The sequence below is a fragment of the Nyctereutes procyonoides genome, unplaced genomic scaffold (genome assembly GCF_905146905.1).
Source record: "Nyctereutes procyonoides isolate TBG_1078 unplaced genomic scaffold, NYPRO_anot_genome, whole genome shotgun sequence".
NCBI classification, from domain to species: Eukaryota; Metazoa; Chordata; class Mammalia; order Carnivora; family Canidae; genus Nyctereutes; species Nyctereutes procyonoides.
Window position 1 is genome coordinate 4662069 of NW_026575045.1, and position 26770 is coordinate 4688838.

General features: G+C 38.0%; 1 protein-coding gene across 1 annotated transcript in view; it reads left to right on the plus strand.

Annotated features, from left to right (window-relative positions):
• Nucleotides 1-26770, plus strand: part of PEX7 (peroxisomal biogenesis factor 7) — an 87372-nt gene that overhangs the window by 11398 nt on the left and 49204 nt on the right. The window contains exons 4-7 of the mRNA XM_055324661.1: nucleotides 6795-6872; nucleotides 7252-7360; nucleotides 24340-24446; nucleotides 25856-25969. Coding sequence (XP_055180636.1) covers nucleotides 6795-6872; nucleotides 7252-7360; nucleotides 24340-24446; nucleotides 25856-25969 — 408 coding nt within the window. The remainder of the gene's footprint in view (nucleotides 1-6794; nucleotides 6873-7251; nucleotides 7361-24339; nucleotides 24447-25855; nucleotides 25970-26770) is intronic.

Genomic DNA, 26770 nt, shown 5'->3' on the forward strand with positions numbered 1-26770 from the left:
GTAACCCCGAATGAAATAATGACTGTAGGCAAAGGTTATCCATGGATGCTAAAACATTAATATTGATACGTCTTGTGAACAGTTTTTAGGATTACTAAAAGAGGATCAACTAGTGATTATACACCTAATATAATAGGCAGCTAAAACAAGATTGAACTGAATGTAATCAAGCCTCTAGACCTAAAGTCCATCTTAAAGGAATGGGAAGGGCAGAGGGAAATGGTGGCACTATGAGGAAACAGCCAAATTCAGAGTGTAGAAGAGCCTATGGGACCATGAACTTGGTGTCTTCAACAATTGTAAATGTCATGGGAAGGGTGGGTGGGTAAAGCAAGGTGGGAGAGGAGGATCTTCCTAGATTAGACCTAAGAGACATAACAACTACGTGTAAAATGTGGATTTTTTTTGGTTTCTGGTTCACATAAACCAACTGTAAAGAGACATTTTGGAGACAACCAGGAAAGTAAAATGTAGACTGAGTTTTAGATGATATTAAGGAGCTGTTTATTCATCTTTTCAGGTATAAAAATAGCCTCATGCTTCTATAAGAAAGAAAAACATCCTTATCTGCTTACTTATTTATGAGTGAAGTAAGTCCAACAGTCATTCAGTTGGTCCAGGACATATGAAACAAGTGGTAGAATGTTGATAATTATGGAAAGCATGTGATGAATACCTAGGAATTTATTATGATATTTTTTCTTTTATGTGCATTTTAAAATTTCTATAGTGATAAATTAAAAAATTGTTTCACATTAAAAGAAGTATGTAGCCTTTTCTAAATCGCTCAGTAATTAAAAGTCAGTGTCCCTTTCCTTTGTATTGATACAGGTAAGTATGAACATTCTGGACATAGTTTTTATTTGATGATTTTTAATTAAATAGACCAACTTAAAAAGGGCAACACTAGACAGCAGATTAAAAACGAGCTCTTTGGGAATTGGTTTCAGTAATAAAATTTGTCCTCTCACGCTGTGGTTTTGATGAGGTTCAGATTTCATAAAACAGCACAAAATATTGTTCAGTGGTTGTTTTTTTTTCCTTTTTGCAGTTTCTCAGTTAATTTTTTTCCTGCCAAGAGTAACTATATCAGATAGGCCTTTAGAGGACCCTGCTTTTAAAAGCATAACTGCATACCCCTCTTTTTATCCTTAATCTGACCATTAAGCCATGTCTACTCTTTGAGCAGGAGTAGAGGGGGAATTGGGAATAGGGAAAGGATGGAAGACTAGACTTATTGTGAGAGGTGCTCTTCACTCAGATTTGTTTCTTTGTCCCTTCATCCATTCTAGAAACTTTGCTTAATCCTACTGTGTGCAAGGGACTGCATAAGGCCTAGCGGGGACGATGAACAAGTCAGACATGAGTCCTCCCCGTCTCTAGGGATGGAGGCTTGAGCTGCTGGTGACCTCATGGATAATGTAATAAGTGTTGGAATGCATGGAGTGCTACAAGAGGAAAGGATCTTGGGGGAGGGACAAGGAGGGCATCCTTATGTCTGCAGGGAGAGTAGGAATTAATTGTTCAAATGGAGAGGCCAGAGGAATAGGGTTAGAGGTAAAGGCAAGTGCACACTTGAAGGGGAGGGATTGAGCCTCTGTGCCTGGAACAGTTAGCATCTTGGCAGTTAAGCTAAAATTGGTGGCAAGACACTGAAGATGTTTAAAAATTTGCTAAGAAATATTTATGCTTATGAAATATATGTAAGCTGTAAAAATATATAATGAATGCTTGCATATTCATCATCTCACTTAAGAAGTAAAGCATTTGCTATGCTGTTGGAGCCCCAGCTTGCAGATGCTATCTTTCTTGTATCTACTTTTTCGCCTAATTCTGTCATTCTCCCTCCTTTGGCCTTTACTACCTTCTTCCCAGGAGTAACCACTAATTCTGAATGTCTTCTTCTGTTTTCTTTGCTTTTCTTTTTAGTCTTACTGCATATGTATGCATCCCTAAACCATTTGTAGTTTTGCAGGATTTTGACCTTTCGGTAATAAGCAGCAGCATGGATAAATCTCAATGTTGAGTGAAGATGGTAGGTTACAGGAGACTCATAGTATGAAACACTCGAAGGGCTTTCTACAGGAGAATGACATTTATGTTTCTATGCAGCATAGATCATGGAGGTGAGCACGGATGGATGGGGAGAGCAGTTAAAGGATGCTACACACGGTCTAGGTAGTAGCTAGTGTGGGGTTGATGACTATAGTCTCTTAAGAAAAATTATATGCAAACTTGTAACCATGGTCCTTTGGGATCTTGTCCCTTCTATTTAACCTTTCTGTTCTTCAGACATGACAAGCTTGGTTCCTGCTTCAGGGTCTTTCCCTTTTCTTCTGTCAAAGCCTTTCCTCTCAAACCTGCAGTTTTGTCGTCACTACGCTCAGGTCTCTGCTCAGAGAGGTCTTCCCTGACCACTCTATCAATAAGTGACTCCTTCCTTCTATCATTGTTTCCCAGTCTCTTTCCTTGGTTTTGTTGTGCTCTGTAGCTTTTATTTTATTTTATTTTATTTTATTTTTATTTTATTTTATTTTATTTTATTTTATTATTTTAATTTAATTAATTAATTAATTAATTTATTTATGATAGTCACACAGAGAGAGAGAGAGAGAGGCAGAGACACAGGCAGAGGGAGAAGCAGGCTCCATGCACCGGGAGCCCGACGTGGGATTCGATCCCGAGTCTCTAGGATCGCGCCCTGGGCCAAAGGCAGGCGCCAAACCGCTGCACCACCCAGGGATCCCTGTAGCTTTTCTTTAAATTCACAATCTGAAATTATTTATAGCTTGTCTATGATCCGTGAGGGCTGGGACTTGATCTGTCTTGTCTAACATTGTACCCCCCTTTCCCTTGTGCTTCGTACATAAGTAGGTGCTTGATAAATATTTGTTGAATAACCCAGTAAGGTAACTTGAAGTTGGGATAATGGAATCTACTATTCTTTTTCAACTGTCTCCCCAACATCCCTCTGGCTGTAAACTTTTTTAAGAGCCTGAGGTTAATGCCCAAACCCTGTTCCCACTAGACATTTATTTCCATTTAACTATCTTGCTGTCCCTTCAAAGTCAGTATGTCTAAAATTACACATTATCTTCTTTCCTCCAGTCTTCCCATTTTGTTAGTGCCACCACCACCGGCAGTCCCCAGGCACAAAACCTTGGTGTTATCCTGCAGTGTTCTCAGTCCTAATCCCTTGAGTGCTATCTATGCCTGTGTATGTCTTTGGGGGAGTTTCTGATCACTATTTTCACTTCTGCTTTTTGCTGTTGATATTTTAGCCAGGCCTTACGGCCCTGCTTGGATCCTGTCTTCTGGCCATCAAGCTGAATTTTGTATCCCAGCACCCATTTTGTACTTATGTTTATAGTTTTTTTTTTTTTTTTTGTTTTGTTTTGTTTTTTAACAATATCTATCCTGGCTTGGACTGTTACATTCCCATATCCTAAATTGTAGACACAGTCAAACACATAAAATATTTATTGAGTTGCCTTTATTTCCTTCCATGTTATCCCATTTAACCTCACCATGTGTGTCTTGTCCTTAGTTTTGTCCTAGAGTCCTACTGCTTATACTTTGTTGTATGACTGATGATATAGCTGGCAGCAACACCACCATTAACGTAGTTATCTTACCTCCTATCTTTTGTTCTCACTAGGCCTGGGTTCTCTCTGAGCCTGTGGGAGCTCTTGCACTTTCAAAAGATGAGAAGTCATAAGCTTTCAAATCCTATGTCATGCTGTAGGGGCAGTGAAATCTGACATGTTGGTCTTAGTTTTTAGTTATATTTGTTCAGTTGTCCTCTGAAATGAAAACTGTAGCTCTTTATAATACCTTAGTGATGCAGATTGTAAAGATAAATTTAATTGGGTACATTATTTTAACTCCTGTTTATTGAGTGTTTATTATATTGCAATGAGCATAGACATACAAGATGGTTTTGTTCTCATGGTGGATTTTCTAGACTTTAGCAGGTATTTAACACAAGTTGTAGTAAAATATGATGAGTGTTAAATTGTAATTAGGTACAAGATGCTGTTGGAATGCACAAAAGGAAGCATTTCAGTCATCAAAGGCTTTGTCCAGGGGAGGCCTGTTTCATAAAAGACAGGTGAACAGGAGTTCACTAAGTTGACAGAGGCTTTAAGTTCTTGAATATGGATCATTCATGAAAACAAAATGGAATCAATCTGGGCTCTGATGAAGGGCAATACCAGTGAATCGCCAGTGAAGGGCAGGCTTTTATTTCCTTAATATTGCAGCCCAAGGTCATTCCAATTCAACAGTGCCCTCAAGTAGTGAAGTAGTGTGGTATAGAGACAGCCTAGTGTAATGATTAAGGGTAGACTCAGCAGGTAGGCTGCTGAGCTGCAGAGTTCAGCTGTGCAACTTACTAGCTTTAGGAATTTGGACAATTAATTTAAACTTTTTGGGTCTTAGCACAATATTTCAGAGGAGTTAAGATTAATGAGAGAAAATATGTAAAATGCTTATAACAGTATCTGGCACACAGTAGATGCTCAATAAAGTTTGCTATTGTGGTTATTTTTGACTGTTCACATCAACCTAGAGCAGGAGTTGGCAAACTACTACTCATGGGACAGCGCCCAACCTAGGCTACTCTCTGATTTGTAAATTACGTTTTATTGGAACACAGCTTTGTCTACTCATCAGGCATCATCTATGACTACTTTTTTGCTCTAGCAGGCTGACATACAGAAACCAAATGTTCTATAAAGCCCTGAATTATTGCTCTTTACAGAAGAAATTTGCCTTGTCCTGGCCTACAGGACAAAATCAAACTCTTGAGCTCTCAAGATCTTCTGTGACTACTTCCAAGTCTGTCTTTTTCCACCATAACCAATAGATGGCCACAGCAGCTCTTTGCTTTTTGCTGCCCCGTTTATATGAGCTGTTCTCTGTTGCTGGCTTGTGGTTTCTTCAGTGTTCCAGCTGATCTCTCTCTCTCTCTTTTTTAAGATTTTATTTATTTATTCATGAGAGACACAGAGAGAGAGAAAGAGGCAGAGACACAGGCAGAGGGAGAAGCAGGCTCCATGTGGGGAGCCTGACGTGGGACTTGATCCCGGGTCTCCTGGATCACACCCTGCTAAACCGCTGAGCCACCTGGGCTGCCCACTTTTTTTTTTTTTTTAAAGATTTCATTTATTTTTTTCTTTTTTTTTTAATAAATTAATTTTTATTGGTGTTCAATTTACCAACATACAGAATAACACCCAGTGCTCATCCCGTCAAGTGTCCCCCTCAGTGCCTGTCACCCATTCACCCCCACCCCCCGCCCTCCTCCCCTTCCACCACCCCTAGTTCGTTTCCCAGAGTTAGGAGTCTTTATGTTCTGTCTCCCTTTCTGATATTTCCCACACATTTCTTCTCCCTTCCCTTATATTCCCTTTCACTATTATTCATATTCCCCAAATGAATGAGAACATACACTGTTTGTCTTTCTCCGATTGACTTACTTCACTCAGCATAATACCCTCCAGTTCCATCCACGTTGTCATTTATTTTTTTCATGAGAGACACAGAAAGAGAGGCAGAGACATAGGCAGAGGGAGAAGCAGGCTCCATGCACGCAGGAAGCCCGATGCGGGACCTCGATCCCAGAACTCCAGAATCACGCCTTGAGCCGAAGGCAGATGCTCAACCACTGAGTCACCCAGGCGTCCCTGGTCTTCTCTCTTTTGCATGAATATGGACAGCAGCAGAGCCAGGACTAGGATAGGGTGGGTGAGGGTCTCATCATAGGTACATGATTCAGGAGGACCCCCAAAATTCAGTAGTCAAATAATGTCAATGCAATATTTTTAAAAATCATGATTCAAAAAATCTGTGAAAGTTTTAGACAGAAAACTTTGTAAAGTTTTAGACAGAAACAAGATCAGTATTACTTTTTTTTTTTTAAACTGAGACTCCAATATGGCTAGGCATGGTACATAGTACATAGTACATAGTGCAAGACAGCAGAGAGCAGGGAACCCATGCTTAAGGTACAGCAAACTGCAGACACTCCTGCCTCCTACATAAATAATATGGTAGCAAGAATTTTTAAGATTCAGAAGAACCTGATATGGCTGGTCATATTTAGTGATGTATACTCAGGACTACTTTAATTTAATAAAGAATAATTATGCACATGTTTTGTAGAACTTAGCTTACAATAGTGGTCTATATATAATCTATTATATAAAATGACAATAAAATATTTCCATAAGATTTTTATTTTTCCATAAGTTTTTAAATGGTTCATTTGAAATCATTCACTAAAAGCAGTAAAGCATAGATTAGAATAGCAGCATTGGATAACTAAAGCTGTTTACCAAGAGATCTGAAAGGATTACCTGGTTCCTATAAGCTTTTTCTAAGAAAGGCCAGATAGCAATATTAATTGAATTTTAATGCTTTCTGATAAACACTGACCTGGCAAGCTTTTTTAGATGACTAACTTTCTAATCTGCTTTGACATTTCTACAGGGTGCTGCAAACAGTGATTTGTTGGTAGGTTAAAAATATATATGATTTGTTTTAGTGAAGGAGGTTTGGAAATAATCTGTAGAATTCTATTAAAACCAAATGGAATCTTATCTGTAAGGAGTATGTCTGGAGGAATGGACAAAATGGCCTTTCCATTTCTCAGGCACCATGTTGAGATTTGTAGGACTTTCAGTGAGGTGAATTAGTTGTTCTAACTGGCTATCACTATTATGAAGAGACAAAATGTAATATTGAATTTAATGCTCCTTTGCCTTCTAAATGACACATTAAAATATTTTTAGGTCTATAGTGTTGATTGGAGCCAAACCAGAGGTGAACAGCTTGTAGTGTCTGGCTCATGGGATCAAACTGTCAAATTGGTATGTCATCATTACTGTATTTAAAACCAAATATTCTCTTCCCCAAAGCTTCCCTTGAATTTTTTTCTTTTCTAGAACATACTTTTATATCTTTCAATTACACAGCTAATTTTCTTTTCAAAAAACTATGTTAAAGCATTTATTAGAATTTAAGCATTTTTAACCTTTTGGCTATAAGTTAACCACTAGCTCAGGATTGATTATTTTGGCCCTTTAAATACCATTTTGCTTTATGTGAAAATAGACTTTAAAAAATCCTTGAGATATATATGTCTATTATATGTGTATATATACATATATATGTAGTTTTTGTATGTATTATATATAAACATAAATTTGAATTTGCCTCCAAGTAATTGATCTATTCATTTATTTGTAGTGGGACCCAACTGTTGGAAAGTCTTTGTGCACCTTTAGAGGCCATGAAAGTGTCATTTATAGCACAATCTGGTCTCCTCACATCCCTGGTTGCTTTGCTTCAGCCTCAGGTAAATAATTTGGTATTTACCAAAAAAGCCTTACTTGTGGTGAATGGTGGCTCTGCTTTTCCCAGTAGGTGGCGCTGTGGACTTGAGATTTGGAAGGAAAAGGGGACCACAGTAGTATTTGTGCTGTTTAGATGGTTTCATTTTTTATCAACCTCTAGGCAAGAATCAGCCAGGCCTAGACTACTTTTCAACTATTCATGAACAAATATGGTTTGTCTTAGGCATATAATAACTAGTTATAAATCTTCCAAAATCGGTAGCCATTCTAGTTTTTTTTATTAGCCACTGAACTGCTTTGCTTAGATGGCATTATCCTTGGTTTGTTTATCAGAATGAAGGTTGCTAAGTCTGAGTAAGAGTTACAAGAATGTTAATATGTGCTAATTAATGATAAATATTTGTGATGATTGACAAAGTAAAATCATCACTATTTTTTGCTTCTTTTGTAACTTTCAAAAAATTTATAAAGAAAAAACAAAAATGATATCCCAGATAAGCCTTATTCTAGACTTACCGTATGCATAGTGATTAAATTCAAACAGTACAGAAACATGCCAAATGCAAAGTAAGTCTTCACCCCTCCGCCTCCATAGAACCATGGTTAACTTTTTCTTGTATTCTTCCATAAAGATTTTTATTCTCATTCCAGAATGTATGGTACAAAAACAAAAAATGTTTATGGGGGAATATTCTTGAGGAAGAGTCAGATGTCTTTAAAGACTGAATTTGCTTAGTGATGTTAGGTTTTATTTTTATTTATTTATTTGTTAAAGATTTTATTTATTTATTCATGAGAGACACAGAGAGACAGAGGTAGAGATATACACAGAGGGAGAAGCAGGCTCCATGCGGGGAGCCCAATGTGGGACTGGATTCTGTGACTCCGGGATCATGCCCTGAGCCAAAGGCAGAAGCTCAACCACTGAGCGACATGCACCCTACCCCACCCCCGTCCCTGATGTTAGAGTTTATATGATTATAGCTATAAAATTTTTGTTGTTGAAATTGTACAGGAAAATAATTTTATGAGTTTTCTCATAAAATTTGCTCCATCCCAAATTCATTTCCCCATTGAAAATATTATTATAAAACAGCTTTTGATTATGGAAATTTCTTAGTAGCCTTCATCTAGTATTATAGTTGAATTGAGTGAATCATGGCGCCATTCAGAAGGAGTTCTTAGACTCTAGTTTTAAATAGACTTGATGGAAAAGAACATTCACCAATTATATTTTATGAATTATACATATAAATTTATATACTTAAACTTAGGGAATTGAAACTAATTTAAGATAGAAAAAGAGGTACACCATGTTTCTTTTATTTGATCCATCATCAATAAACATTTGGCTAAAGAATTTTCTGAGTACTATTTCTTTCTGAAAGTTGCTGACACTTTAACATATGTTGCGTCATTTTTCTTTTGGATAATTTGTGTAATGTACTGCATGCCATTAAAGCTGTGAAAAATGTAGATATGAAACAAAGGTGAACAATGTCAATTGGCATAGACAAGGCAGGGTTGCTCTGCTAGGCTGCCTCCTCGAGTCACTTTGACCCCACCTTGGTGAACAAGTAGTAGGAATGATAAACCAATGTCTCAGGGTATTCCTTTTTTATTTTATTTTATTATTATTTTTTTAATAAATTAATTTTTATTGGTGTTCAATATACCAACATACAGAATAACACCCAGTGCTCATCCCTACAAGTGTCCCCCTCAGTGCCCGTCACCCATTCACCCCCACCCCCCGCCCTCCTCCCCTTCCACCACCCCTAGTTCGTTTCCCAGAGTTAGGAGTCTTTATGTTCTGTCTCCCTTTCTGATATTTCCCACACATTTCTTCTCCCTTCCCTTATATTCCCTTTCACTATTATATTCCCCAAATGAATGAGAACATATAATGTTTGTCCTTCTCCGATTGACTTACTTCACTCAGCGTAATACCCTCCAGTTCCATCCACGTTGAAGCGAATGGTGGGTATTTGTCGTTTCTAATGGCTGAGGAATATTCCATTGTATACATAGACCACATCTTCTTTATCCATTCATCTTTCGATGGACACCGAGACTCCTTCCACAGTTTGGCTACTGTGGACATGGCTGCTAGAAACATCGGGGTGCAGGTGTCCCGGCGTTTCATTGCATCTGAATCTTTGGGGTAAATCCCCAGCACTGCAATTGCTGGGTTGTAGGGCAGGTCTATTTTTAACTCTTTGAGGAACCTCCACACGGTTTTCCAGAGTGGCTGCACCAGTTCACACTCCCACCAACAGTGTAAGAGGGTTCCCTTTTCTCCGCATCCTCTCCAACATTTGTTGTTTCCTGCCTTGTTAATTTTCCCCATTCTCACTGGTGTGAGGTGGGATCTCATTGTGGTTTTGATTTGTATTTCCCTGATGGCAAGTGATGCAGAGCATTTTCTCATGTGCATGTTGGCCATGTCTATGTCTTCCTCTGTGAGATTTCTCTTCATGTCTTTTGCCCATTTCATGATTGGATTGTTTGTTTCTTTGCTGTTGAGTTTAATAAGTTCTTTATAGATTTTGGAAACTAGCCCTTTATCTGATACGTCATTTGCAGATATCTTCTCCCATTCTGTAGGTTGTGTTTTAGTTTTGTTGACTGTATCCTTTGCTGTGCAAAAGCTTCTTATCTTGATGAAGTCCCAATAGTTCATTTTTGCTTTTGTTTCTTTTGTCTTCGTGGATGTATCTTGCAAGAAGTTACTGTGGCCAAGTTCAAAAAGGGCGTTGCCTGTGTTCTCCTCTAGGATTTTGATGGAATCTTGTCTCACATTTAGATCTTTCATCCATTTTGAGTTTATCTTTGTGTATGGTGCGAGAGAGTGGTCCAGTTTCATTCTTCTGCATGTGGATGTCCAATTTTCCCAGCACCATTTATTGAAGAGACTGTCTTTCTTCCAGTGGATAGTCTTTCCTCCTTTATCGAATATTAGTTGACCATAAAGTTCAGGGTCCACTTCTGGGTTCTCTATTCTGTTCCATTGATCTATGTGTCGTCTCAGGGTATTCCAATGTGAGGGTTTATTAAATGAGATCATTTGGGGAGTATATACATAAAATATCCTATATGACACTAATGACTTTCAAAAGTGTTGATTATAGAGCAGCAACACCTTATAGATTAATCAATATGATAACAACAACCTTCCCCGTCCTGATGATACCAGTTAATTCTGATAGTGAGAATCTGATAATGTTAAAAGTTATTTTAAGATTTTTTTTTTAAGATTTTACTTATTTATTCATGAGACACACACAGAGAGAGAGAGAGAGAGAGAGAGAGAGGCAGAGGGAGAAGCAGGCTCCATGTAGGGAGCCTGATGTGGGACTCAATCCCAGGACTCCAGGATCACGCCCTGGGCTGAAGGCAGGCGCTAAACCACTGAGCCACCCAGGGATCTCCTATTTTAAGATTTAGACCTTGAAATGATAAATAAATGCACTTCCTTGATCTTTTAAATGTTTTCCAATTTGATGAATGAAAAATGATACCTAATTTTTGTTTTGTTTTGCATACTTGATTACTAGGGATAGTGAGTATTTTTTATGTCTGTTGATCATTACTGTTTTTCCAGTCTCATGTTCATGTTTTTGTGAGTCTCATGTTCATGTTTTTGGCCCATTTTTCTACTGAAAGATGTTTGTTGTTTTTCTGTATTGATGCATGAGCTCTTCTTTAGTTTTGGGGATCAGTCTTCTGTATCTTACACATATTTTCCCAACTTTTTGTTTGTCTTTTAACTATTTTATTTTATGTTGTTTATTTATTTATTTACTTTTAGTATATGCATTTAAGTTTTTTGGTAGTCAAAACAATCCATGCTTGTTAAGTTTCTGGCTTTCATTTAGGATGAATATGAAGTTGGCTCAGTGAAAAATAGGAGGCATTGCATGGCACAGAAAGAGAGACCATTCCAGGCAGAGAATAGGCTGTCCAAAAGTTAAGAATTTGGTGCATATTTGAGATACTGAAAGAAGGTCAGGGAGACCATGCATAAGAGGAAAAGGTGGTAAAAATGAGGTTGGGCAGTAGAGAAGGGCCCAGATCACATGTCATGGACTGGATTCACGAGTTTGGATTTTATCCTATGGACATGGGCACGGCAATGAATAGGTTTAAAAAACGAATTCTGGCAGTGTGTAGAGAATAGTTGGGAGGTGAGCAGGAGGGAGTGCAAGATTTAACTAAGAGAGATGAAGGCATGGGCAAGCATGGTGGCAGAAGGGGTGACAGAAATTGGGCCAACTCAAGTAGTATTTAAAAATGATTCTAGGGATCCCTGGGTGGCGCAGCGGTTTGGCGCCTGCCTTTGGCCCAGGGCGCGATCCTGGAGACCCGGGATCGAATCCCACGTCGGGCTCCCGGTGCATGGAGCCTGCTTCTCCCTCTGCCTGTGTCTCTGCCTCTCTCTCTCTCTCTCTGTGACTATCCTAAGTAAATAAAAATTAAAAAAAAAAATAAAAATAAAAAAAATTTAAAAATGATTCTATAAGATGTCCAAGAGATGAAGAGAGAAGGATGAGTAACTCCCAGATTCCTGCCAAGGATAAATCAGTGGGTGGTTAATGTCATAACTGAGGTAAGAAATATGTTTGAAAGTTTTGTTTTAGAACACACTCAGCTAGTGGCACACACGGGATTGTCAAGGAATTGATTGAGTTTAGAGCTGAGAAATCTAGCCTCATAACTGAATCGTGTCATTGGCTCATACATGGTAACTAAAGCCTTTCCAGTCAATTGGAGCCCCTGGGAAAGAAACCTTAGATAAATAGAAGAAACCGTAGACTAGAGTATAGGTTGACAAATGACTGCCTTCAAATCAAAATGACCCACTGACAAGTTTTGTAAACAAAGTCTTAGTGGAACACAGCCATGCACACCCTTTTACAGGTTGTCTGTCTGTAGCTGCTTTTGTGCCATAGTGGCAGAGGTGAAGAGCTGTGGCAGAGGTGGAATGGCCCTTGAACCCCAGAATACTTACTATGGGGCCCTTCACAGAAAATGTTTGCTGACGCTTTGTATAAAGAGTCCTGAGGGGAGATCAAGAAGTGGAAGCTTTTTTGTGGAGTTTGGTCATTTTGGGGCAGGAGAGAAGAAAATAGCTAGAGGAGCAGGTAGAGTGTGTCTAACATTGTCTCCTCATTTAATTATCCAGCATCTCCAAAGAGGCAATCAGTAGGATAATTGTTCTTACTTGCTAATAAACTATATCAATGCCCTCAGTTGTTCCACTATGTTAAATGTGATGTAATGTCACAGAAATCCTTTCCTTTTGGGATCCCTGGGTGGCGAGGCGGTTTAGCGCCTGCCTTTGGCCCAGGGCGCAATCCTGGAGACCCGGGATCGAATCCCACGTCGGGCTCCCGGTGCATGGAGCCTGCTTCTCCCTCTGCCTGTGTCTCTGCCTCTCTCTCCCTCTCTGTGTGTGACTATCATAAATAAGTAAAAATTTTAAAAAAATCCTTTCCTTTTATGTAATTATTTTTTTATTCTAAGAATTAAAAATGACCAAATATCCCTGAATTCTAAAGTATTATTAGGTTGAAAATGCTCAGAACCAGGGATCCCCTGGGTGGCGCAGCGGTTTAGCGCCTGCCTTTGGCTCAGGGTGCGATCCTGGAGACCCGGGATCGAATCCCACGTCGGGCTCCCAGTGCATGGAGCCTGCTTCTCCCTCTGCCTGTGTCTCTGTCTCTCTGTCTCTCTCTCTCTGACTATCATAAATAAATAAAAATTTTAAAAAATGCTCAGAACTGGAAATCTTCAGGTAAATTGTGTATAAATATGTCCATTATATTAAGCAATTTCTTAGATTCCAAGATAATAGTAAATTCTGTGTATAGAAGTTCAGTTAAGCCAAAAGATGTTTAATGATTAAAATTAACAACATGGTTTTCTAGAGTGAAAAACAGTATGCTTATAAGATTATTACTATTATTTTAAAAATTTCTAAGTTATCTGAGTCACAGTTTTATCCATGACCTGAGTTAAATCTTTCCTGAGATCCCAAATCTTTTGGGATGAGACCAGTAATATATTTTTCCTTGGCACATTTCCTTCTCAAAGCCTAAATTTCTTGTTTGATTTCTTAAAATTTTTCTGTGGCACACCTAATTGTAAGGCTGGGTGTGTATTAAGTAAGTGATAGCAATATTGATATGCTTGTTTGAATTAACTAACCCTTTAGCTTACCTGTATAACTTGAGTTATCTTTATGCTTATAATTTAGTGTAAATGTTAATGAGTTTCATGCTAATAGTGAATCAAATCTGTATGATGACAACAGTTCATCATAATGTTTATAATTTTACTATAGGTGAAAAGCCCTAATTCAGAGAGTATTAGTGCACGTTCAAATAAAATTCTTTTAAGGATGTGAATTAGATTGACATTAGCATCATTTTCCTTGAGTGGGGAGGCTCTTTGGTCTAATATCCTACAGATTCAAAGGAGTCATTTCAAACCCTGGATGGAATTAGTGGTATAAAATAGATCCATCTTCAAAATGAGACATACTTCCCTTCTAGTGAAGCAGTGAAGACCTGTCTGCTGGGAGCTCTAATTGGCAGCATTCATAATAAAATGGAATTAATAATGAGTATAATTTACACATTTAGAAAAGTATTAAGTAAAACTCCTTAAACTACTGATAGGCTTTTTAAAAAATTCTTTTACCTTACTATTGTATGTAATTTTGGTAATGTATATTATTATATAAGGCTCTAAAATTATCTTCCTTGTTTTTAATCATTGCTCTTTTTATGACCTTGACCAAATATAAAATCTGATGGTGACAAAATCTTGAACTAATACATCTGCATTTAACTGTCAGGCAAAATTTTGTTTATTAGCCTTCATTTGGGCTGAATCACACACATATAAGGCCTTTTACATTGACCTTTTGTGTTAGCACGGTGTACATAATAATGAATTTGGATGTTGTATACAGAATATTCAATGGTATGGAACTGAATAGCAGGAAAAGACATATTATGTGGAGAGTTAGCAATATAATCACAAAACTATCTGCACATTGTAAATAGGTAGTATGTAAACAGTCTTTTACCATCACAATGTCCATTTGGTTTAATAGAAAAAAAGATTATGTGTTTAATGACATTATCTTCATGTGTTCTATTAGAAATAAATATAAATAGTGGTCATATTAGCCAGGACCTCTTTGGTTGAGTGTCAAAGAAATTCTGAACCTAACCACCTTAACTTAGAAGATAATTTATTTGCTTGCATGGTTGAAATGTCTAGAATTACATCTGGCTTTATACACATGGCTGGATGTAGGACTTAGAGGATATTCTTGCCATCTCTTCTGTATACTTTTGAGTTGGTTTTGGATCAAGCATCATATGAAAGGAAGATGGCAGCAGCTCTAACCCCTCTATCCTTTCTGGTTTCTGTCCAGTAGGAAAAAGTGTGAGAATCCCTCTCAGACATCTAGAAAAGTTTCATTTTCTCCCATCTGATGGTCCATGTGAATGTTTCTAAACTAATCACTGTGCCTAGGAGAAGGGCATGTAAATGTTGATTGGCTTGGGCCCAGTAGAGCTCCCACAGTTGGGAATGGGAAATGAGAAACTCAGACTCCAAGAATGGAAAGAGTGAATAGTGATTAGGTGGAAGTGGCTTCATATGTTCAACGGGCCAATATTCACTGAATTGTATGCACATCAACCCTTAAAGGGATTTCATGAAAACCAAGCACCGGATCTGTGAGCTATAAAATATGTTTCTTTTTAAAAGTTGGATAAAGTAAAGCCATTTTTCTGCCAGCTTTTATCATTTTAGAAACTCATTGGAAGTTTTATTTATTAAGCATTTGCCATTTTCCTGAGCTATTCCTTCATAATGATTTTTTTAAAAAAGATTTTATTTATTTATTCACGAGAGACACACACACACAGAGGCAAAAACACAGGCAGAGGGAGAAGCAGGCTCCATGCAGGGAGCCTGATTTGGGACTCAATCCCTGGTCTCCAGGATCACGCCCTGGGCTGAAGGCAGGCGCTAAACCCCTGAGCCACCCAGGGATCCCCATAATTATTTTCAAATAGTAGCCTACTTAATAAAGTTGAAAAGATTTAAAGTTTTTTCTTCTGTTCTACAGGAGGAGGGTTTGTGGTACAGTAAAAGATGGGGCAAGCTCTGAAGCTCTCACTGTGCTTTTGCCATTCTGAGTGAGATGAGAAAATTTGCTTATCAAGCTATGTACAACGTATTAGGATTCAAATGAACTTCTTTGCATATTTTCTTTACTTGTTTTCATACATTTCCTATAGGGCATGTGTATTGTGTATTCTTTTACATAGCTGAGTGCCTTACACAAGTAAACACTAAAATATTTTTTATTGTTATTTAAGATATGGGGAGTAACCATCTTATTAGGATTTTAAAAACATATCTAAGGTCAATTTTGATTGTTGAGAGGGACATGGGCAGTGAATCCGATATTAAGTGAATGTCCACTGTTTTCTGCATGATACATTGAAAGACACTGGAGATACATTGAAGAAGAACAGACAGGGTTCTTTTTTTTTTTTAATTTTATTTTTATTTTATGATAGTCACAGAGAGAGAGAGAGAGAGAGAGAGAGGCAGAGACACAGGCAGAGGGAGAAGCAGGCTCCATGCACCGGGAGCCCGATATGGGATTCGATCCCGGGTCTCCAGGATCGTGCCCTGGGCCAAAGGCAGGCGCCAAACCGCTGCGCCACCCAGGGATCCCCCGACAGGGTTCTTCTTAGAGCTATAATCCAGTGGAAAAGAGAGATTCTAAGGAAAAAAAAGTTAGAGCAGTGGATAATGCTAAGGAGTGTGAAGTTCTTTGAAGAGGTAAATAGTAAGTATAGAGGTTAGGAACATGGACTCGAGCTGGACTGAGACAAAACTCTTTTTTCACTGGTATTACCTGACTTCAGTCCTCTGACTCTTCATTCTTCATTTGGAAAACAGGGGTGATGATAATACTTCCATCATGGAGTTTTAAGGAGGATTAAGTGAGTTAATGTGTGCAAATGGCTGAGCACTGTACCTGGCACAGAGTTAGAGCTCTGTAAGTGTTGCCTTCTATTATTAACATGTGTGCTCAGAATTCTGTGGAAACAGCTAAGGCTGGTCAGGGAAGCTTCCCTGAGGAGATACTGTTCAGGCTACTACCTAGGAACAACTAAGAGTTGAGAGGTGAGACCTGGAAAACAAAGAAACGGGAGGGAGCTGGTGAGAACAGAGCATATTTGAGGAACATCTGTATGACCATGGCATGTGTATGTGCTTGTAGGAATTTGCGGTACTCTTCTGAGGAACTTGCTCTGGGTAGGATCTGGAATGCATGGTTGTGTAACGCCATGTGAGGCCAGTGATCCTGAAATCTGGCTAGCTGTCAGAATTGTTGGGGAAGCTTAAAAAAACAACAGAATTCTGGCACTAAGTCCTACTGAATCAAGTACCTCTGGGAGGCACATTTTTTTAATGACCCCAGCTGAATCTAATGATCAGCCTCATTTGGAAAGCACTGTTCTAGTCTTCGGCTTAGCTCTGTTCGAGATGCCAAACTGGTAGTTTATTTCTGTTGATATAATGGGAATTGCATGTTTGTTTTAATATTCATCCCCTTTTAAAAAACCGACAGAATGGTTTCGGTGCTGAATTCAGAGAGGGAGTGGTCTCTGTAGTTTGAGAATGCCCTAGTTGCTTTTGTCCTCAGTTTTGAGTTACACTATGGTCTTTATTAATTTTCCGACTTTGTCTTCTTGCTTACAGACAGAAGCTTTTTATGAAACATAATCTTTACATTAAGAAATCTCAACTGTACATTTCATGGTTGTAAAATATTTGTTTTTCCAAATATTGTAAATGGCGGAAGTTGGGACGCCTGGGTGGCTCAGTGGTTGAGCCATCTGCCTTCATCCGGGGGCATGATCCCGGTGTCCGGGGATCGAGTCCCACATCAGGCTCCCTGTGAGGAAGCTGCTTCTCCCTCTGCCTATGTCTCTGCCTCTCTCTGTGTGTCTCTCATGAATAAATAAATAAAATATCTAAGAAAATGATAAATGGCAGAAGCTTATATGATAGGCAGTCAAGAGGTACTTTTATGTCTAATCCTGTGGCACACATATGGTTAATTACACCACTCAACTGCTCAGAGCAGTTTATATTTTATTTTTTTATTATTATTATTTTTTTTTATATATTTTAAATATACATGAGAATATAGCCCTGAAGTCCTTCTAAGTATTTAGTCACCTTCAAATTTAGATGGTGTTTGCAAATCTCAAAGTAAATTTTTTATCATTGGTTCAGTTAAGACAGGCCAAAAAGGGGTAGTTTTTAGAGACTTGATCTAGATTTACTTTCCAAAGCAGAGTTATCTAAGGACATTGCATTTTGTCTAATTCAAGAAAGTTGATAATAGGACAGAGTTCATATTTTTAAATTATATGAGATAGAAGGGAAGAATTTTTTAGCTCATTACATAAAGAACATTAATATGAAGTAGACTTTTTTTTGAACAAAGAAAACGAAGTTACTGCTATTACAGACTCCATGTAATTGCATAAGTCATAGCCAAGCCTGAATGAATGGGTCCGGTAGTTAAAAACAAAAAACAAAAAAACCACACTTCATTCTACTCTAAGAAAAAAGTCATATTACATTTGATAAGCATCTGGCATTTCAGTTCAATTCAGCTATTTGGACCCAATATGTATCCTTTTTGCTGCTCAGTTCTTCACATTGTAGATTCAGTGTTGACCCTCATTCTCCTTACTTACCTTTCTCCTACCTGCCGCAGTTTGAAATTGGACATAGTAGCAGCCAACATTTCCTATTGCATACTGTGTGCTCAGATTCACTGCTTCTGCTGCCACTGCAAGTCTGCAACTGATAAGAGAAGCTGGTAATTCAGATGGGTCCGTGACACTATCACAGGGCCCTGGTAGATGTCTGGCTGACAATGAAAGGCCAGTTGTCTGGAAAATGCAATTAAAAAAAAAAAAACAAAAACAATGTGAATACAGATATCCCAGTGGCTAAGAGTTGAGTGAGTCATGGTACCATTGGGTCAGAAGCTGTCTCTCCTACCTGGAAAACAAAGTGAGGAGGATGAACTGCCAAATGTGTGCAACAGAAGTGACTGTAAAGTAAATGGAATGCTTAGCTTCTTCAGAGCAGTTTTTCCTTTTTGTGTCGTTTAAGTTAACTGCAAGGGACAACCCAGGCCATGGCTTGTCTGTGTATGGGAATGTTGCTTAAATATGATGGTAAGGAACCAAAATACTGTCCCGGAGAAATATGTAGTAGCTACTCATCCAGGATTTGTTGTTTTGTTTAATCTTTTTTTTTCTACATATATGTTATATGAATATGTTATATATATATATTAAATTTAAATTCAATTTAGTTAACATATATTGTATTATTAGTTTCAGAGGTAGAATTTAGTGATGCATCAGTCTGTTATTAATGCCCATCGCCAGTTACCCCTTTCCCCTACACTCTCCCCTCCAGTGACCCTCAGTTTGTTTCTTAGAGTTTAGAGTCTCTTACCTCCATTTTCATCTTATTTTATTTTTCACTCCCTTCTCCTATGCTCATCTGTTTTGTTTCTTAAATTCCACATATAAGTGAAATCTCTGACTGACTTATTTCTCTTAGCATAATATCCTCTAGTTCCATCCATGTCATTGCAAATGGCAAAATTTCATTCTTTTTATGTATGTGTGTGTGTGTGTGTGTGTGTGTGTATTATCCATTCATTTGTTGATGGACATCTGGGCTCTTTCCATAGTTTGGCTCTTGTGGACATTGCTGTTACGAACATTGAAGTGCAGGTGCCTCTTTGAATTGCTGTTTGTATCCTTTGAATAAATACCTAGTAGTTCAATTCCTTAATCTTTTAGTGAAATATAATACAAGGAACAGTGCATTACCTTAAGTGCAAAGAATTTTCACAGTGAGTAGATCCATGTACCAGTAACCCAGACCAAGAAAGAACATTCTGAGAGGCTCCCCCACCCAACTCCAGGGTGGCTACTGTCCAGAATTCTAGTAGCATAGAATAATTTTGCCTATTTTTATACTTCTGTGTCAGATTTCTTTTGTTTAACATTATGTTTTGTGAGACTAATCAATAATGCTGCTGGAATAACAGTTACTTCCTCATGGTCTAGTCCATGTTCATTGTAATGTTTTGATGCTCTAAACCATTCACATACACATAAAATGTAATTATTAGGATGAACACAGCATATTCAACTTAAACAGTGATTTAGTTGTGGTTGTAGCAGACTTTTTTTTTAAGATTATTTATTTATTCATGAGACACACACACACACAGAGAGAGAGAGAGAGAGAGAGAGAGAGGGAGGAGGCAGAGACATAGGCAGAGGGAGAAGCAGGCTCCATGTAGGGAGCCCAATGCGGGACTTGATCTGGGTCCCCAGGATCACAACCTGAGCCAAAGGCAGATGCTCAACTGCTGAGCCAGCCAGGCAATCCGGTAGCAGACTTTATAGTTTGACTTGATGTTAAATATAAATTTTTGAAAGCTGACATACATCATTTAAGTATTTCCTATGTTTTAGTGGAAGCCTTGTGCTGTATCAAGTGTTTTTCTCTGGGGCTAGGCTTCTTACAGGCTAAAGCTTTAGGGGAATTTCGTTCTCTCCCTCCAGGCTAGTAAGGGGTCTCCTTTACCTATAGGTAATGGACTTTCTTCATAGAATTTATTGAAAAGCAACCTGAGAAAGGGAAGGAGTACTTGAACAGCTGCAGGACACATTTTCTGTCTTTAATCTGGACTTTTCTCTGCTTATTGACTTCACTCTGCAAGCTGGCTTTCTCCAAACAGTGACACATATGGCAGCCATGTATTCCTCAGTGTTACAACTTGTAAATCCTGAGAGGTAATGAAATTATTTTTTTTTTCAGTTATAATTAAAAAAAACAATCCCAGGTATCTACCTTTAACCTGCCAGCTGTGATCAGGACAGGGAAGAAGATACTAAGACTGGTCATGCTTGGACCTGTCTCTGGGTGCTCAGCTGTGTTGAACCATAGGTCCTTCTAGAGTCACATGGTGAGAAAAGGATGCTTTTCCTACACAAAGTGTACTGCTGGGAAGACCAAACACTAGACATCTACAGCCTGCTTTATACTCTGAAGGCTAGGGAAAGCCTAGACATCATTTTATCAAAGCTATTTAGAATTTTGAAACAAATTTTACTGACTGGCGGCTAGACATTGACTATAATAGGGTCCCTGGAGTTATTTGAAGTTTTAGTCTATACTAATTCTGAACAGCTTCCATTTGGTACTTTGAAATTTCTCATTCCTTCCCATCCCTACCATATTTAGCTAGACCCAAAAATGTTAGTTACTCTCTCCTATAAGAGTGGTTTTCAACTTTTTCAAAGTAGGAAGCTGGGAAGAGGATTGGGAGATGAAAAAAATGAGTGAAGGGGAGTGAGACATGCAGTCTTCCAGTTAGGGAATGAATGAGTCACAGGAATAAAAGACAAAGCATAGGGAATAGAGTTAATAGTATTGTAGTAGCATTGTGTGGTGACAGATGGCAGCTATACCTATGCTGAGCACAACATAAAGTATTGAGATGTGAAATCACTATGTTGTACACCTGAAATTAATGTAACATGTATCAACTGTACTCAATTTTTTTTAAAAAAGTAGGAAGATTGTATTTTTTTTAAAAGATTTTATTTATTTATTCATGAAAGACACACAGAGAGAGGCAGAGACACAGGCAGGAGAAGCAGGGTCCCTGCAGGGAGCCTGATGTGAACCTTGATCCCAGGCCTCTGGGATCACTCCTGAGCTGAAGGCAGACGCTCAACCACTGATACACCCAGGCATCCCAGATTATGATATTTGTAAATAAAAAATTACAAATCCCACAAATAAAGCAATAGTAGGTATATATGAATCCATAAAAATGTAATGAAAGTATTACAAAAGCACAGACTAAAGGATTGCCAAGTTCATGATTGTGGTGACCTCTGGGCAAGGAATATGGGGAATGGGATTGGAAATAAAGGTTTCAACTTTGTTTTCTTTCTTTCTTCTTTCTTTCTTCTTCTTCTTCTTCTTCTTCTTCTCTTTCTTTCTTCTTCTTCTTCTCTCTTTCTTCTTCTCTCTTTCTCTCTTTCTCTCTCTCTTCTCTCTCTCTTTCTTTTCTTTCTTTAAGATTTTATTTATTTTTTTTTAAAATTTTTTATTTATTTATGATAGTTCCACACACACACACACACACACACAGAGAGAGAGAGAGAGAGAGAGAGAGGCAGAGACACAGGCAGAGGAAGAAGCAGGCTCCATGCACCGGGAGCCCGACGTGGGATTCGATCCCGGGTCTCCAGGATCGCGCCCTGGGCCAAAGGCAGGCGCCAAACCGCTGCGCCACCCAGGGATCCCTAAGTTTTTATTTTATTTATTCATGAGAGAGACACAGAGAGAGGCAGACACACAGGCAGAGGGAGAAGCAGGCTCCATGCAGGGAGCCTGATGTGGGACTCAATCCCCGGACCAGGGATCAGGCCCTTGAGCTGAAGGCAGACGCTCAACCCCTGAGCCACCCAAGTGTTCCTGTTACTTTCATTTCTAAGATAACTGTGGGGCAGATATGATAGTATGTCGTGTGTGGCATGAATGTATGTGAGGTTTTTTTTTTCCTCTCAATTTATTGAAAAAACATCTAAATAAAAAGAACTGCTCAAGATTCAGCCGACGTTGGCTGTCTGGCAGGTCTCTTCCAACCTGAGGAGGCAGCACAGTACCCTTACAGAGCATGCCGGCTGGGGAGCCTGCCTGCCTGGGCTTTTGTTCCAGATCCTGATACCACAGCCTACTATCTTGAGGATATTATTTCATCTCTACCAGCTTCAGTTTCCCCATTTGTAAAGTGCTACAAAAATTGCTTCTTGTGTTATCAAAATTTCTACCTCACTTATTATGGTTTTAAAAAGTTAATACAAATAAAATGTTTAGACTATCATCTGGCACATAGTAAGCAGTCAATAATAAATATTTGCTTTTATTCATTGTATTATTAATAGGGGTAGAAATGACTTCTAATCATGGGTATGCTATTTTATTTTTAAACACATCTCATTTAAACTTGATAAGGTAAATATTTTATCACAGGTGAGGAAAATGAGAACCAGGGAAGTTAAGTAACTTGATTAAACATCAACAGGGACCAAATGATTGAGTTGGATTAGGACTAAAGCCTTGGAATTTCAGAGCCCCCATTTTTAACCTCTGCATTTCATTGCCACCAACAATTGAATTCTTATCTTTCTTAAACAACTTCCACAGAAATCAGAAAAAAAAAACTACATTGTCTAAAATTTGCTAAATGTACCTAAATGACAGTATGATTTAGAATTGGGAACATAAGTAAGCAAAACAGACTTAAAAATTTTAGCATTATCATACACCATATATTAGAGTATCTGCTTTGTGCTAGAGACCATGGTAAGTGTTAGAAACTTTATTACTCTCAATTCTTGGACAACCCTGCATAGTAGGCATTCTGTTTCTCTTTTAGAAATGAGGGATCAGTCTGATATTATGTAACTTGTGCAGGGTCCTGTAACTGCTAAGTGGAGTTCCAGACCTTGACTGCCATTACACCATAGCCCACACATTTTTTTTATCAAGTTGCTTCAGCTTTCTCTCAGCATCAGTGACTATAATTTACTGGTTATATATATATATATGTATATATATATGTATATATATACATACACACACACATATATATATATATTAATATATATATATATCTTCCCCCCTCCTCCTCTCCCCGGCCCCCATATCTGCTGAGCTTTAGTCATCTGGTCCTATTGCTGTCTCCTTATAGTTTATAAAAATCAAAGGCAAACAGCCTGTAAAACATTTAAGCAAGGGTAACTTTGTGAAACTAAGCAATGTAAACCATTTTTGTAATAATGTAAAATGTAATTCCTAAATTTTGCCAACTTATTTTTTCCAAGGAGAAAAATATGCCTTGGGCTGGCCTATTAAAATGTAGTAAACATAAACAGTAAGATTAAAATTTTTCTATTTTGTCTTGGTAGACTGCCCACATTTAACAGTAAAATTGCTAGCATTTTGTTTTTGTTTTTTAAAGATTTTATTTATTTATTCATGAGAGACACACACACATAGATTTTATTTATCTATTAATGAGAGAGGCAGAGACATAGGAAGAGGGAGGAGAAGCAGGCTCCATGCAGAGAGCCTGATGCAGGACTTGATCCCGGGACTCTGGGACCACGCCCTGAGTCAAAGGCAGATGCTCAATGTCTGAGCCACCCAGGGTTCCCAGCATTTTGTTTCTTATAGACTGTGCTAGTGGGTTATTTGCTGGAAACTGAGGATTTTTAGGGCCTTTTCCTGTCCTGGAGAGACATGTGCTATATGTGTGTATCAGCCACCTTGTCTGTACTTGTCTCAGTGTGAAATTCAGATTTTCCTGTTTTGAGTTGATCTAAAAACATTGTTATGACACATTACTTTTTGTGGTTCATCACTTTTAGTAGTTCTATGCATTATTATAGTTCAAAACCATATATGTGGGGGTGCCTGGATGGTGTGATTGGTTAAGCATCAGACTCTTGGTTTCAGCTCAGGTTGTGATCTCAGGGTTGTGAAATCAAGGCCCACATTGGGCTCTGGGCTCACTGTGAAGTCTGCTTGAGATTCTCTCTCCTTCTTCCTCTGCTGCTCCCACTTGTATGCTCTTTTTCTTTATCTAAAATAAATGAATAAATCTTCTTTAAGAAAAACAAATATATGTATGCATATGATATAGAGATGGAGGTATCCTAACAGTAAAATAGTGAATCATTATGAATACAATATCACTGAGCATCCAAGTGGTGTGATGGGAAGTGACCAAGTCTTCATCTTTCACCAGGTGATCAGACTCTGAGAATTTGGGATGTGAAGTCAACAGGAGTCAGAATTGTGGTTCCAGCACATCAGGCAGAAATTTTGAGCTGTGACTGGTGTAAATACAATGAGGTATCCTGTCTGGATCTGTCCTGAGCTACTGAGCCCTTCCTATTGTTGAAATGTTCTAGATTTTATTTTCTTTTCATTTATGTGGACTTTGGTAATGTTTATGGACCATTATGTTAAATTCAGTCCTTTTCATTTCTAATTGATGATTGTGAGTGACCTGTATTAGCATTAATTGGATTTAAGTGCACATAAAACAGGCAGAGTAAGAAATAGAAATTCTCAAAGTTCAACAGTGCAGCCTTACTTACTTATTTGGGAAGCTGCTTTACAATTTATGTGATTTTTTTCCCTTATTCCTCTTAACCCCACCAATTTGTGTCCTCTTCTTTCATTTCCCATTCATTTTGCTGGTTAGTCTCCTGAACACTTTGTAACTTGCTTTTCAGTTTGACAGTCTACCAGTTTTTAAAATTTTATTTCATCTTCCAACAAACTCCATGCTCCTGTAAGTTAAGTGTCACTTTGTACCTTTTTGCAAAGCTTCTGTTAACCACAGGAGCATATGAATTCAGAATAGAAATGGATTAAACATGTGTTGATATAGTGTCTATATACCTGCAGTGGTCTGTTGGCTGGGACAGACACATATGCCTTTTTTCTTGTCAGTTTTAATTACCTAATGGAAGTTAAGAGAGCATTATATTGGCAGAAGTCTTTGAAACGAAATAAAATAGATTAAAAGAAAAGAGTACATTTTCAGTTATGATACTTGATCTAAATAACAGTTTCAGAACTAATGACTGCAGTTCAAATCTCTGTCATTATAAATGAGTTTTCCATATAGAAAATGAATTGTGGACTATGTGTTATACTTTTGGGAATTCTAAAAAAGATGCTGATATGTGGTTGAGAGTTGTTAAAATTGTTTTTGTTTTAAATTATTGGAATTTTTCCTCAAATGAGCTTACCATGAAATGCAGCACATCCAGACAATCAGTTACTGCTCTGGTTGACATGGAATGGGACTGACTGTGTACCCAGCACTTGGCCTCTTCAGCCGGGAACTGCAGATTCACCGAGGGCTCTAGATAGATTTGTAAAGCCTGAATAGATAGGAGACTCACCACTACTGCAGAGCTTCTCAGATATGATTAGATACTGTATAAAGACATGGCCCATGAGAGTGGGGAACAATGATTGGATTAGATTTAGAAAAACATGAAAATCAAATCTGTACCCTTTGCTTTCCCTCAATATTCCTCAGTTAACAGGTCTATTGCCTTCTAAGGCCTGGTAAAGCCTCAGAATACCCTGAAGAGAAGGGTGAGCTTATTTGTCAGACATCATTTTTAAACCCCTATGTACTTACTGATACTACTAAAGGTAGGTTGGAGAATCCACAATGCCATTTGATACTAGGCTTTGTTCTGATATGTTCAATGCTCTCTTTTCCCTGGTTCGTTTTGCAGAATCTGCTGGTGACGGGGGCAGTTGATTGTAGTTTGAGAGGCTGGGACCTGAGGAATGTACGGCAACCCGTGTTTGAACTTCTTGGTCATACCTATGCTATTAGGAGAGTGAAAGTAAGTGTTTATTTTTTCTTTTTATATATATAGTGTAAATATAATCAGTGAAGTACATAGAAAACACAGTTAGGGGTTGGGATTATTGATTCTTTTTATGCATATCTCCATTAGCCAATTAATGGTGATGAACAATGAAAGCTAAAATTAGGTAAAATATTTTAATAATTATTGAATGAATTGGGACAATATAGTTGATTGGTACCAGTGATTAAATAGAAATGTTTTTTCATTCTGTCATTTCCATGCTACTATTCCTTTTCATATTTTTATCTATGGTAATTTACTTTTGGTATTCTTCATAATTTTGCATTCAGTGGGAAGGTCTCTTTGTTGAAACTTACAGAAAGGTTTCTTCTTCTCTAACACAATAATAAATATGAATGTTCACAAAAATTTGGGGTATTGAAAATTTTCCACTCTGCCAACAGCAGAAGACGAGATAAAGATAACTTTTTTCTACTGCTCCCGAGAAATGTGCCTGGTTATAAGGGGACTTATGTTAGCTTCCTGGCTTTTAGTGGTAGGTTTTGCTAAGTCACTGTGGAAAACATCTTATTAAATGACATCTCCCAATCTCATTCTTTGTTTTATTACACTAAGGGTCAAGAAGTACTTTATTGATCTTTTAAACAAGATAATTGGATTATTCCCATTTCAAAAACTCTAAATTTAAATTAAATTAATACTTTAAATTTTACAGGTCTCAATTGAAAGTATAAGACCCAGTGCCATGTTGTCATTTTTAATGGCACACAGGTTTTAGTAGTTGAAAAATATTTTCAATATTTATTTCACAGT